The 14,200-nt window shown below is 39.8% G+C and overlaps 1 protein-coding gene across 2 annotated transcripts; it reads right to left on the bottom strand.

Annotated features, from left to right (window-relative positions):
• Positions 1–279: 279 nt before the first annotated feature.
• ncapg (non-SMC condensin I complex, subunit G) lies at positions 280–12,183 on the bottom strand. Of its 2 annotated transcripts, none has more exons than XM_020602114.1 (22): positions 12,048–12,183; positions 11,624–11,731; positions 10,073–10,300; positions 9,528–9,756; positions 9,021–9,166; positions 8,804–8,888; positions 8,429–8,621; positions 8,191–8,340; positions 6,551–6,691; positions 5,891–6,014; positions 5,473–5,562; positions 4,741–4,929; positions 4,519–4,629; positions 4,060–4,179; positions 2,794–3,030; positions 2,504–2,685; positions 2,211–2,376; positions 1,776–1,940; positions 1,297–1,420; positions 970–1,017; positions 770–839; positions 280–631 (listed from the first exon to the last, which is right to left on the bottom strand). In XM_020602114.1, exons 1-22 carry the CDS (start codon positions 12,144–12,146, stop codon positions 517–519), a joined length of 3,120 nt encoding a protein of 1,039 aa, XP_020457770.1. In that variant the 5' UTR covers positions 12,147–12,183; the 3' UTR covers positions 280–516. The 2 variants fall into 2 exon arrangements, with proteins under 2 accessions (XP_020457770.1, XP_020457771.1); XM_020602115.1 differs by having other exon boundaries at positions 8,429–8,618.
• Between the last annotated feature and the right edge of the window lie 2,017 nt (positions 12,184–14,200).

Below are 14,200 nucleotides of genomic sequence, written 5' to 3'. Positions count from 1 at the left end.
TTTATAGTAGACAGTGAAATGTAAAAACCACAATCCATTGTGGCAAATACATAAATGTATTGGCTAACTCTGTTTCCCAACCCGAAGTCAGCCCAGACGAATCTGAAACATTAAATATAGTTTGCTAACAATATTGTCTGACTTGTTCTAAAATATTGCATTTCCACCTCTTGGTGACTCAAAATCCTTTTCTTAGGTCAAACTTCTCACAGTGTCCATGTAAACTAGAAGACTTGTGGATCATTGATCTGGATTTATGGTAATTAAAAGGACTAGATATAGTAATATTTCACTTTAATGTAGAAAAACTGGGAAACAAAACTTGAGAGGAAACATGGTAACATAAAAAGGTGACACCTCTGTAAGGGCCCTTTCTCGGATCTGTCAGGTTCAATTCCATTTACAATATGTTAAAAATATTTGTGAATTATAATAAACTGAAAACTTGTGAGCACTTGTCAAAATCAGCTGTAATTTCAACATGGACTTTTGTATTGACTGTTCATAACCTGACTTCTATGACACATTAGCCTCCTGGTTGATGAGGGGGTTGAGATCCAGCTTTGTCTTCTCTAGAGCTGCAGTTTTGGCCTTCCGTGATGGACGCACCATAGGAACATTTTCTCCATCACTGTAGCCAAAATACAAAATATGAGAAATGGCAATGTGAAAATACAGTGTCAGTATCACATCATGTATGTAGGCATGCTGTATATCTAAAGGAAAGTCAGAATGGTTGCTTAAGACAAGGATAATTGAAAACACTCACCTCTCCTCTGAAGACTCTGCTCTCCTGCTGGATTTTCTGCCTCCTTTAGCTGTGCAGACTTTCCTCTGACCTGTGCACACAAATACTCAGGTTACCACACAGTGCTGAGTCAACTCCTTCACTCAGATAGATGAGAAAAGCTCTAAAAATACAGTCAATACAAACAACAGTTCTGGATGAGTATACAGAATCTGGATTACCTCTTTTAGGTCTCTTGGCAGATTTAGATGGCTCGTCTGTTGCGGTCTCTGTGGAAACAAGGCAGACAGAAAATTCATATTTTTGCCATTCCTCTCCACTGTATACTTCTCTTGACTGACACTGAATAGGATGGAGTCTGGCATATTTTAATCCATTTAGTGACAAGTCTGCTCACAAAACATAACCCGTCTGCAGGAGGAGTTGTCACAAGTGTGTGTAGTGTAAATCAAGTCAGACAGGCACTGAGAAGGTAACATCTGGCACAGTTGTCCAGCAGGATGTGAGATAACCTTTTGTACAGACTCTCACTGTGTTTGCATTCATACCATCTGCATTGACATCAAGTGGCTGTAGTGCGCTGGTGCTGAGGAGCTCTGCATGTTCCTTTGAGTCCACCAGTTGATTCATCATCTTCTCCAGAGCACGGAGACAGAAACGATCCTTCACCACCTGAAAAGATCAGAAAGAGGAGAAATTAAGCATTAGGCTTTAAAACAAAGGTGTAGTACTCATTTACATAACGCTAAAACAATTAGTCATCAAAATCAATCTATTTTGATAAGTCATTTTTCAAGCAAAACACCAAATGTTTTGTTTCCAACTTGTCATGATGCTCTGTTTCTATTTTACCTGATAATAAACTGAATAGTTTGGGGTTTAAGCTGCTGAATACAAGATAGTTGAAAATGTCACCTAGAGCATTAGGAAATTGTGAAGGCCATTCAATAAATGAATGATTGAAAATGAAAATATCATTAGCTGCAGCCACATTCATATAGATATATGAAACTATGTCTGTATATACCTGTACAAGCTCTTGCAGCAGGATGTGCAGGTCTTTCCTGATGGTCTCATCTCTGCTGAGCTCTAGGTTACTTAGTGTCTTGGCATAAAGACGAACCTCAGGGGCTTTAGGGTCCTTCATCATCTCCCCACACATACGCACAGCCAAATAGTCATGGACACACACCTGCTCCAGACATATGCATCCAATAAACTGAGATTTGTTTTTGCCTCATTAAGTTGTTTTCACATTAAGCATTTTATAAATACTTTACTTCAATAACTGCTCTAACATAAACTGAAGATTTCTAGAAAACAATGTGCAAACTTCATCTATTCTGAAGAAATCCATATGAATTTTCTGGTATGAAGCAATGGTGAAGAGCTCAGTGAGCCAACAAAGACGTGACTACTAATAAACAATAAAATAACATTCGTCTCAGTGGATGTTTCGTACCTCTGTGTTAGGTGAGGGTTTAATGAGCGCACTTGGTCGGGTCAGCTCCACAAACAGCTCAACCACATTGTTAATATCCACCTCAGCTAGAGGAGAGGTGACTGGTGCATTCATCACAGTCTGAATAGTGGGCAGGAAACTCTCCTCTATAACCTCCTGGTGGGCTCTAATACACACAAAGACCAACACCATAGTAGTGTGTGTTGCATAACTATCACTTCACCAAGGCAAGTACATAATAATCATTTTATTAACTACAAAGTGTATTGCTTTTGTATGAGAACATGTGTGACCTGCTCTCGCGGGCATAGAGCTGGAAGAAAACACCAAGGCAGTGTCGCAGGAGGGTGTCGTCCTCAGTGACGGGATTGTACCACAGCAACACCAGACGGGAGAACATCTTGGAACTGGACATGCGGCTGTTGTATGTAAGTTTAGCCAGGCCCTCTGCTGCTGCTGTACGCAGCTCAGACACCTGAGAATGATGAACACACAGAATTCAATAAAAAGTCTTCAGCTATTTTACATCCAATTAAAGTAAACACTTCAGTTTTTAAAATGTTTGTTTCACTGTCAAGCTCACCTCGCTGTCCAGGAACTCTGACAGCATCACAAGGATACTCTGTGCAGTGTCCTCTGATCCATCTCCCTTCTCCTCGGCCAGTGGTGCGCCCTCCTCCTGTCTGTCTGGGGACTGGGAGGGCAGGGCTGTCTGAGTGGCAGCCGGTTTAGAGAGCAACTGGAAGCCAAACAGCAGCAGAAGGTCGATGATGGCACGCAGAGCACTGATACGGATCTTCACCTCATCCAGCTGGGCAATCTGAAAACATGCACAAGCAGAACAAATTTAGTACTGGCCGAAAAAAAAATCTGCATCTGTTTTTTGGATCAGTAAACCAGAATTACAAAACATATTTTCCCACTTAGCCCTGTTTAATATCTAACCAAGCAAGTAAGTTTTTTTTTTATTAGCTACAGTTACACACAGAAAGACCTTAGATATATGGATTTTCTCGAGGGTGCTCCTTCTAGAAAGACATGTTACTGTTGAGCTTATTAAATGTAAGACTCCAATATTTAAAGGATAAGGCTGGTCATTTTCTATATTAATAGTATTTTGAGCAATCTACATACAGAGGCAATAACCAACAATGAAGAGCCTCTGCTCACATTTAATGTCTGTGAATCTGTCAGGTCTGGATTAGCTTGTTCATCTGTACCATAGACCTCCTTTGTTATTTAAAAACAATTAAAAACACATCACACCATTGCAATGGGTGACATGTTTCTTCATTAGCAAACACCAGACCTGAACATGAATAGCTGGCAGAAGGTAAACAAAGCAGAGGTAACGGAAGATTTTGCGCATGTGCAGTTGAGTCTGCCTTGTGCTAACTTCAGGAAACTATGACCACAAGGAGCCGTTGGAGTATGGGGATTTGTAATGTAAAAAAAAAAAAAAAAAACGTGTCACCCAGTGCAACGGTGTGTTTTCCTGATGTGTTTTTAAATGTTTTTGAGCAACAACGGAGGTCTATCACAGAGATGAACAAGCTAATCCAGGACTGACAGCCATTAACCATGAGTAGAGGTAATTCACTGGTGGTTTTAGTTTCTTTATGGACAATGCTGAAAATACTATTACTATAGAAAATTACTGGTCTTATCCTTTAACCACCACAAATGAAACTCTTCCACTGTATTGGTGCAAAAGAAGTCTTAGTAGTGGATATTTCAAAACTATCTGCACAGGTTGGTTGTAATTTGTGTGAACTAACTGTCTAACATGTAGCATGTTTATAAATATGTGCAAATGAACCTTATGAAGATGAAACTTGCATGTCATTACCTGAAGCAGCAGGACCATGTGGGTTTTGGCCATCTCCCTGCTGTGCAGAGCACATGTTCCCAGACACACCACAGCAATATTGCGAACATCAGGATGAGCGTTTGCTATACTGGGCAGGATCTGACAGTAAAAGGGACAGAAAACTAAATAGTCATACCAATCAACTTTTACTGCACCTCTCCTGAGGTGTAGAAGGAAACAACAGTGGAGCATTTTACACAACCACACACATGTTGTGTGACACTGACAAAGGTGCACTTTACAATTAGAAGGGGAAATCCAGTGCACATGTCCTTAAATAAAAGACAGACAACTGTTACACATACACTCATGGAACTACTGACACAGGTCCTTACCAGGCCATACAAAACTATGGCATAAAACCCGGTTCTGATACTCCAGATTTGTGATAGAAACACTTGTGAAAAATATGCTGATGTGTGCAGGGTGGATTTATACCAGTGAGGACATTAAGGTGCTTATGGTTGGACCAATTTGCATCTTGATGTTCATCTCCTTCAGTAGTTGAGCACACATTGTTAGACACCTCTGAAGAGTCTCTGGGTCATTCTGAAATGCAGAAAAACAAAAACAGTTTCAAATTTCCCTGCCTTTTTTCTAGTAGACCTCTTTACTGTTTATCTTACAGACAGAGGCAGTGCTTCCTGTGTGGTTGTGTACCTTCTCAGTTCGGATCTCCTTGTCAGCAGGCTGACTGCTTGCTGCAATTTCCTGTATGATCTGGTTTCTGTGGTTCTCAAGCTCTGCAATGTCATCCTTTAGCTCTGCTGCACGGCTGAACTCCTGGGCAGTGATACAGTCCTCCAGGGTTTGTTTAGCCTCCAAGATACGCACCTTCACCTCTGCTAGCTGGACAGAAACAGGGAAGAAAAGAGCAGTGGGTAAATAAACAGAGTAGGTAGAGCCATTCCTTAGCCAAAATACACTCCAGAGGATTCTGGAGCCAAATGCACATCCACTAAGATGAAAAAGGCAAGGCAGGACAACTTTATTTATATAGCACATTTCATACACAAAGGCAATTCAAAGCAACAACTGAGGCTCTGGGCCAGGTTACAACCCACTAGAGGATATTTTGCCTCACATAAAAAAAGGAGTGATGGATGAAAGCAGATTCACAGAATGAATGGAAGCTAAACACCAGGGCTAGGACTGACTTCAAGAATGATACAACACACTGTCAGTGATCACTGAAAGTTGGAAGGCTGAGAATTAATAAGTGACTGATTAACATTCACATCTGAGGAACAAAACTGTGAGACTCTCTGGGTAACCTCCGACTTTCACTGGGGTTAAACAAGAGGAAGAAAAAACACATGCAGTAGAGATATCAGAAGAGATTACAGAATCTAAGTGCCTCTGGGTGTTTACAGTTGGCAGCATGTTGCCCACCTGGACCTGTTGCCGGCGACTCTCCTTCTCATCCACTGGCTGACTTGCCTCCATGATGGGCTCCTTAACATCTGAGATGATTTCTGCCACCTGTGTAACACAAAGCCAGCCTTTTCAGACATCAGTCCTGTGGTAAACATACCCCTACTAAATGGAAAATCAGTTTCATTTTGTGACATCTCAAACAAAAGACATTTAGTAACACTGCACAGTTTAGCTCAAGCATCTGTCAACATACTCATCACCCCCAAATTGTGTCCATCTGATAAATTAGTTCAGCTTTTATATTTTCATTTGACTAACTGGACTGTCACATTAAGTTATGAAGGCCATTAAATATATGGTTTTCCTTCTGTGTGTGTGGAAAAGACGTTCAGTCTTGGCTACATGAATGCTGCATTTACAGCAGGAAACTCACAGTCTGTATGCGTCTCTGGTCATCAGGAATGAGGGTGAGGAGCTTCTCAGTAAGCAGGGAGACCAGGGAGAACGGGGTCTGAGGAAAAGCCAACATCTCCTGTAGAACAGCTAACAAGCACTTCCTACAAAAACATAAAACATAATGAGTCTGAATAAAAGCACCTCAATCAGCTCATGATGATATTTGGCAAATTGGACTAAATCTTTGACCTCAAAGACAGTTGTCAAGGCAAACAAAACAAAGTTGGGTAATAATATGTTTAAACTAAGAACAGCTACAACACCCAGTGATGTGTAACTGGTCTAGATACAAAATCACAAGAACCTAAAACAAATCACTTGTTTTTGATCATGAATGTTATTTCCTTTAGCTGCAGCTCTAATAACAAAACATTTCTTATCAAGGTAAAACAATTCATCTTTATCCTAAAACAGAATGACTAAGTCCTCTTTGTTTAACATTAACTTAACAGTTCTTCCCTCAAAAACCTATGACCCCACGCATGCCTCTCACAAGTCTGTCGAGCCCTCCTTTTCTGTCAACATTTTCCCACTTCATGCCCTCCCAGTTCATATCCACATATTTGTTGAAGAGATTTGCTCCATTTTTTTCAACCAGCTGTTTATCATTTCACCAGCAAAAACCTGTTCGTTTTACCTGCCACCCTCCTCGTTGGTGTCCAAACATCCAGTGAGATGAATGAGCTGCTGGGAGATGAACTTTTTCGTTATGACCAGCTCCACCTGGTCAATGTCAGACCTCTGCTCTTCTGACAGCTCAGGCACTGACTTCAGATATCTAATGCAGTCAAAGACAAGAGTCAAGCAACAGAAATAACAACTGCTCTCATACACAAGTCAGATTAGATATTACTCAGATACACACAAAGACTGCTGTCACTTGCACATTACACTGGTAAGACAATTATATAAAATGTAATGCTGCAATACTTCAGATAGCTGAACACTGCACCAGCACCACCTACAAGCAGCCGCCATATCAGCTGTCAGTCAGCCACCGAGAAATTCATACAAACCTGCAACCGGGCATTCATTTAAACCAAATGAATACATTTTATAGGCAGATGAATGTTAAGCATCGCACTCAATTGCACCAAATTTATTTATGGCACGCATCACACTGTGTAAGGCAGATGACAAACTAGCAGTGTGCTCCAACAGGGAGAATCATAGCTGTACTCTATGCATCAAAAGCAAAGCCACATCTATAACAATAAATCACCAAGACAAATTCAAAAGGTGCTATACTGCAATATGATAGCAGTCTAGCACCTTGAGTGTGAGGTTTCACAAATAAATTTCAGTACTTCAGTACTTTTACTAGCAAACCTGTTAGTATATTGGTTATATGCACTTACCTGGCAAATACAAGTCCAAGAGTCGCTCTCTAATTCTGTTTTTGGTCTCTGCCAACTCCTGAGGGAAATATATGACTTCTAGGTGCTAACTCCTCCACTTTGTTCACCAGATAGTCTCTAACTGTGCCTGTCTGCCATTTGGTGCTGAGCAGGTAGTGTACAAGTCATCTTTTATAGCTTTCTCACTAAAAACAGTTGCCCGCTATGGTTTAAAATTACTCTATGAGAGTAGTGAAGGGCAACAAAAACAGTGAAGTTGCAAGCTAGACAGTTAATGGGATGAAACATGCTATAAAGGGAAGCTGCAGACTCCCTGTGATAATTCCCTGCTAGGAGCAATCCTCTGTACACGGTTTGATACAGTGTTATTATGAAAATGTATATTATAGCTGCATTAACTACTTAACACATTATTAACTACAAGAATAAACACTTCTGTAAAGCCTGTTGCATCTGGTGCAAAATACACTCTGTAATAAGTGTAAAACATGGAGCTTACAGCAAGAAAACTACAAATGTAAAGCCTGATTTATGCTTCTGTATTGAATCTATACAGAGGCTACACAAGTGGCTTAAGCCATTGTGATGATGATGAAACCTTTATTGTCACTGTATTGTTCAAATACAATGAAACAGAATATTACTCCTTGATAATAAAAGCAAGGAGCCACTGCACTCATGGGCAGACCGAGGGGGGGGTTTGGTCCTTGTCCAGCCACTGAGAGGCATGAACGTGGAAATGCAATGCAACCAATCACGGTTGTTGCGGGCTGTGTCACCGTGATGTGTAGTTACATTTCTGAAAAGGTGCACGTCAAACTACAGTGTAGAGTTAAAAGCTACGCATTATCTACACCACAGATTCGGTGCAGAAGCATAAATTGACCTTAATCTTGCAAATTTCTGTAATTTCTCTCACCCATAGAGGTAGGCAGCATAAGTGGCAGCATCTGGCAATACTTGCTCCAGCATTTCATCACCTTCATCTCCTTTAGCCTTGATGAACTCACATAGAGATCTCCAGTACAGCACAATCTCAGGGGTGAGAGAGTCCACCGGGATTAGCTTTCTGTTAAAAATGCACAAACTTTAATCTCAGACCTTTTTTAAATTTTGTTACATGAGAGCCAGACAGAGTTTGAAGTATGTGTGTATACTTGTTGTCGAGCTGCATTCTGTTCTGCAGCAGTTCCTCAGTAGGCATGCATCTGAAGATGGCTCTCAGTGCATCCAGAGCTGTTTGGGCACAGTTCTCTACATCCAGCCTATGAAGCAGCTCTATGATATTACCATCCAGCCGAAGCAGCCAGGCTGGCAGCAGATAAGAGCAAACCACGTCTCTCACTGCTTCTACAACACACACAGTCCATCAGACTTATTATTCACAATGGAATTTAGAGTTGACATGGTTTGACAAAAAATGAATTTATTTTTAAAACTGATAAATTGTTTCAATTGCAATTACATATTTGACTGCAAACTAGGTCAGCGTAAAGGTAATGCCTCACAGACACACACAGAAATCACCGTACCCGAGGTGTCATGGAGACCCTGCTGCAGCAGATTAACTCTCTGCTCGATAGTCAAAGCTTTAACATGAACTTTATCAGCCAGAACCTTAAACAGAAAAAATATAGATGATGTGAGCATTTAACACAGATCAAAACAACTTCATTATGTTATCTGTTAATGAACTTAGAACGTGTGTGCATACATTTTTACCAGAACATATGACGCGTGCATGGTTACCTGGTAGGCTAGCTTGCGGACATTCTCTTTGATGTCCCGGGTGCGTTTAAGTACTTTGGGGAGGGTCCGAGGGCACATAGCAACACAGGAAAGAACGGCACGTCGCACCTCAGCATTAGTATCATTTTCCAGAATCAACATATATGCTGAAAAGAGGAAATAAATACAAAATTAAACTTAGACGAAGATACACAAACATTTAAAATCACACAAAACAATGGCTACTTTAAATACTATTTATTAAAGACTAATTAAGAATAGAAGAATACAAGGCCAAAAAGTCAAAACACCATGCCTCCGCAATAGAACAGTCGAAAACTCCTACTCAGATTAGTCAAGTGAATTAGAGCACAACAGATAGTGGATAGTGGAAGTCAAACACACAATTTAAGCAATGATCTCACAAATCTGGTTGTGTACTGTTCATAAGATTGTATTTTCTGCATTTGCACTTGAGTGTGTTCCTTCAAATGAAAAAGAAAGTAGGTATGTGGGAAAAAAACAAACCATTGATGGTGGGGCAGTCAGGATCTTTTGGCTGCTGTAGGCGCGTCATGGCCATAGCAGCCTGAATTCTCACATTGGGGAACTTGTCGGTGACACGAACCAGCATGGCTTGGTGGATGTGATCAAAGAGATCGTCGTTTATCTGGGCATTCTCTGCCATACTACCCAGCAACTTGTTGATCAGCTGACACACACGAAAACGCACTGCATGGCTATTGGCTTTATAAGACTGAGAGAGTGGGAAAATAGAAAATGCAGCAGTAGGAACAGAGAAGCAAAACATTGAATGGGGAGAAAGAAGCAAACAACAGAGGAAGAAGAATGGAATGGATCAAAGGACAGATGACATGTCAGACAGAGAAAACAAGGTTGAACAGAAAAAGAGGAGACAGATGGGACAGAAGATGATTGTGGTTAACAAATTACTTTAAAAACATAAATACATACACATTTGTTACAAAGATGACTTACTGCAATTATTCAGAACACAGTATTTTAATAATTACAATTTGCACCAATACACTCATGTAATGTAATGTTTATACCTCCAAGAGGAAATTGAAGATGTAACACAGAAAAGGATGATCATCCTCAGCTCCCTCCTCTTCCTCCTGCTCTTCCTCCTCCTCTGTTTTAGGTGGACTTTGGAAGCATGTGGCAAACCTTGCAACAAACTCAATGACATGTTCAACTGCAGGTTCACGTTTGTAGACAATCATAGCGTACTTCAGGTAGTGGACAAACTCCTCATGGAACAGTGTCTTGTCCTCAAGCTGAAGGAGAAGATGAAGAATGGCATCAATAGCAGGCAAAAAGCAGAAAAATAGTTTAGGTTTTAAATAAATAACTAAGTAATCTATTTTTGGAGTACTTTTTCTCAGCAAAACAGTTAGCCATCCAGACCTCTCAGGTTATATGGGACAGGTATATTCATGGTCCCCAAAGGTAAAACAATACATAAGACAAGCTGGGCTCAGTTTTTATGAATCACATAGCACCATAATGCTAGCATTGTCATGTACACATGCTGGAACTTCACCTGCAAGTCTCCAGTGTTCCATGGTGGTGGAAAGCACATTCGCCAGGTTTTCAGCAGTATGCCGCTCTGGCATTGCTTTAGTCTGAAGGACAGCACTCTGTATTCCCAGTTGCTTATGTAATGGCAGGTGACTGCCCACCCCCAAACAAAGCTAATGTGTAGCATGTCCTTTGTCATGAGAGCTGTTATTTGCTCTGAACCTCAATCATCAAACTCCCTTCTTCAGGTGACAAAGCTAGTCACTGACTGTTGATCTGCAGACCACACCCCACTTTTTGCTGGATGTCTCACCTTCAACTAGCCGTGCATAGTTGTTGTTTAGTTATGATGTGCTAACCTAACCTGGTAGAGATTGCACTGCACCCCATTTTCATTTATTTTCTTGAAGTTCCACACAAACCTTTTTGATGCCTGTAGTCTCTGTATGTTTCTGCTGTTTGTATTTGGTGCTGTAGTAACATGATATACTGACCTCGTTATCACATTATTTCCAGCAGACATTATATTCAAATACAAAACACTAGTCACATGAAATATTTTATTTAATTTAATGCCTATTTAAATATTCAATAATCATTGCCCAGCCCTACTGGCCACTTTTAATAAGTTATATTTAGGCCTAATACCAGATATAAATAAACATTTACAGTCACAAAAAACAGTAATGGCACTATTTGCAATTTCCCAGTTTCCTCCATCAATTAATTTGTCATGATATGTGATCAGATCTTGACCAGTCACAAATATCATTAATTAAACGCAGTATTTCTAAGCTGACAAAAGACAAACAGCCATTATCTCCGTTACTTTTTCTTGCAACTGTAAATTGTCATTACTGTCAGGTTACAACTACAAGAGTTAATATCAAATGTTTACATACTGTCTCCTAATAAATACTAAATAGAAGGACATCAAATAAAGTGTTATGGTTTACTGACGAAATAGTTTATAGACACAGATTGAATCTGTGAGTATATGTCGTATAGGTTTATTGGCTAAAAATAAATACAGATCGAATACTGTATATAATAGTTTCACATAATACCACAGAACTTACACTGTTGTAGCGGCTCTTCAGGCTTGCCACCAGCTTTGCCTTGTTGTTGTGGCCCTTCTGGGCGCGCTGAAATGCCTCTTTAATGCCTATTTCCTGGTCTGCAGTCATCTTATGTCACATAAAATAAAATAAAAAAAAAACACAAAACTTATTCAGACAGCCGTGGGAGCTTTCCTCACAGTAACTCTCATTAAAGATTTGAGTTAACGTTACGCTAATTACTCTGGTGCATCACTAGCTAAAAGCCTCACACATCGACCCAACACCCACTGAAAGAAGAGCAGGAAAACAACGTAACGTAGCTAAGTCATATAGAATAACGTTCCCTAGAAATACTCGAAAACGTGTTTTACCATTGTACTAAATGGTCAATCAGACACTGCAATGTACAGAATAAATAAACGTAATGGTTTTTAAAATGTACCTTTTCTTCAGTTTTCCTCACGTCACACTGCCGCCTGTTTTCAAATAAATGTAGCCTCGCGAGAACTGCTATGCGTACGTAAAGACGTTTATAAAACATAGGATTTTGTGTCCTGTGCTTTGCCTGGCAGGCGCCTGCATTTGTCAGGCTCATAGACTTTATGCTTTATATACACCGTCTATGGTCAGGCTCAATAAATAAAGTACCTATAGAAATAATTCAAGGTTTAATCAGTTAGTCGACCAACAGTTTAACAATTTAATCTGCAATGTTTTTGATCATTTATTAGCCATTTTACAAACATTTCCTAGTAACAGCCTCTGAAATGTGAAAATATGATGTCATTCTCTGTTTCCTCTGTAAACTGAAAACCTTTTGGTTTTGGTTTTTACAGATCAAATGACTGAATGATTATAAAATAAATCACCGATTAATTGATAATAAAAATGATCATTAACACAGCAGGTGAAGCTGTAAAAATAGACTGCTATTGTTCCGAGATTCATAATGATTCTTTTAGCATTATATTTGTGGACTGCCAGTAGAACTAAAAAAGATTAGGAGAGACATCATTAGAAACTGTGAAAACTTTACTAAACTGAAATTGTTTAAATAAAAATAATAATAAAACTTTGCTGCTATACACAACTAAAGTATTAGCATTGCCTGAGTGGCAAAAGTATAATATTTGGTTGAATTTAAAAAATAAAATCTGTTAATATTTCATATCCCATAGTCATAACCTACAGTCCATAAGCTCCTAGTGTGCAACCTCTTTACTGGTTTTGTAATGTCCAAGAAAGCTCACAATTTGAATGGCAGGAACAAGCATTTCCACAAGCGGGCAGGACTCCTCCTTGTATGGCAACAACAGCCATCTGTCTCTAGAAATAAATTTAAAATAGAAAGTACTCTGTCCAGCTTTATGCTTTAAACCTGCATGCATGTGGGCAATGGGTTATGGGTGAGGTGTATTATGATATTAAATATTTATGCTGAAAGATCTGGAGGAGATGAAAGTCTCTCAGTTAGTTCATACACCTAGGCTACTATGTTATAACCTAAAAAGATGTGATATAAAAATGGTTTTTGGTGCTTCTCCATGGGCACATTCAATACAAAAGAGCAGGTGATTTCATTGTGAAGACATCAATGCTTTCTGGAAAGATTAACTGCTTTTTTAAATGCAAAACAAGACACATTTTTATATAGCACATTTAAAACACAGAGGCAGTTCAAAGTGCTTTACACAGGCACACACACACACACACACACACACACACACACACACATTAAACACACAGACAACTGGTCAGGGGGCCTAAGATCTACAAAAACCCAGTCTGCTCCACATTGCTGCAGCGGAACGCAGGGCAATGCAGGGCAATGCAGGGCAAAAAGCCAAACATCAGCCTCCTTTTGGCCTCAAACCTTTGCCTCCTTAATTTCTCTCCAAGAACTCTGTGGCTGTAGCCTAAAGTGCAATGAGTTCTACAAAATAGATAACAGCACACACTTTCACCAGGTCTTTCCTTGAAGAAATTCTGGTCTTAGACTTTCATGGATATATGAAAACTGATGGAAACAGTTGTGGGAAGAATGAAAAAACAGCACTACCACAAGTGCATGTAATGTTTTTTCAGAAATGCTTTTATTAACTGCCATCCAAAGCATGTGTGCACTGGATTTGAGGGGAAACTGGAAATGAGAGGGCACATACAAATGAGTGACAAGTTAAAGGAAAATTTACATAAAGTGTCTCAGTAAGGTGCTGAACCATCACATGCCACCAGAACAGCTTCAGTGCACCTTGGCATTGATTCTACAAGTCTCTGAGTGCTACTGGAGTGATGAACAACATTCTTCCATAAGATATTCCCCCAGCTAGTGTTTTGAAGTCTAGCCCATCGGTCCAGAATCTCCCACAGGTGTTCAATCACGTGGAGATCTGGCAACTGTGAAGGCAATATGATTCACATAATGTTCAGACTCATTAGGCTGTTCAGTGACCCCTGGAGTCCTGTGGATAGGGGCATTGTCATCATGGAAGAGACCCGGAAGAGGATCTATGTCAAGTCTGAGAAAATACCTCTGATGTGTTAAAAGTCAGGACCTGCTGCTTTTGATATTTTTAGTTTTGTTCCTTAATTTTA

The sequence above is a fragment of the Monopterus albus genome, unplaced genomic scaffold, assembly GCF_001952655.1.
Source record: "Monopterus albus unplaced genomic scaffold, M_albus_1.0 scaffold54.1, whole genome shotgun sequence".
Classification (NCBI taxonomy): Eukaryota; Metazoa; Chordata; class Actinopteri; order Synbranchiformes; family Synbranchidae; genus Monopterus; species Monopterus albus.
This window is presented reverse-complemented; position numbering and strand designations above follow the sequence as displayed.

Excerpts from the sequence above, each read along its gene's own strand:
- ncapg (XM_020602114.1), bottom strand. The coding sequence starts at position 12,146 with ATGTTTTATAAACGTCTTTACGTACGCATAGCAGTTCTCGCGAGGCTA. Across the intron at positions 8,341-8,428 it reads AGAATGCAGCTCGACAACAA|AAAGCTAATCCCGGTGGACT; the intron begins GTATACACACAT and ends CATTTTTAACAG. Across the intron at positions 1,421-1,775 it reads TGCTGCAAGAGCTTGTACAG|GTGGTGAAGGATCGTTTCTG; the intron begins GTATATACAGAC and ends TGATCTTTTCAG.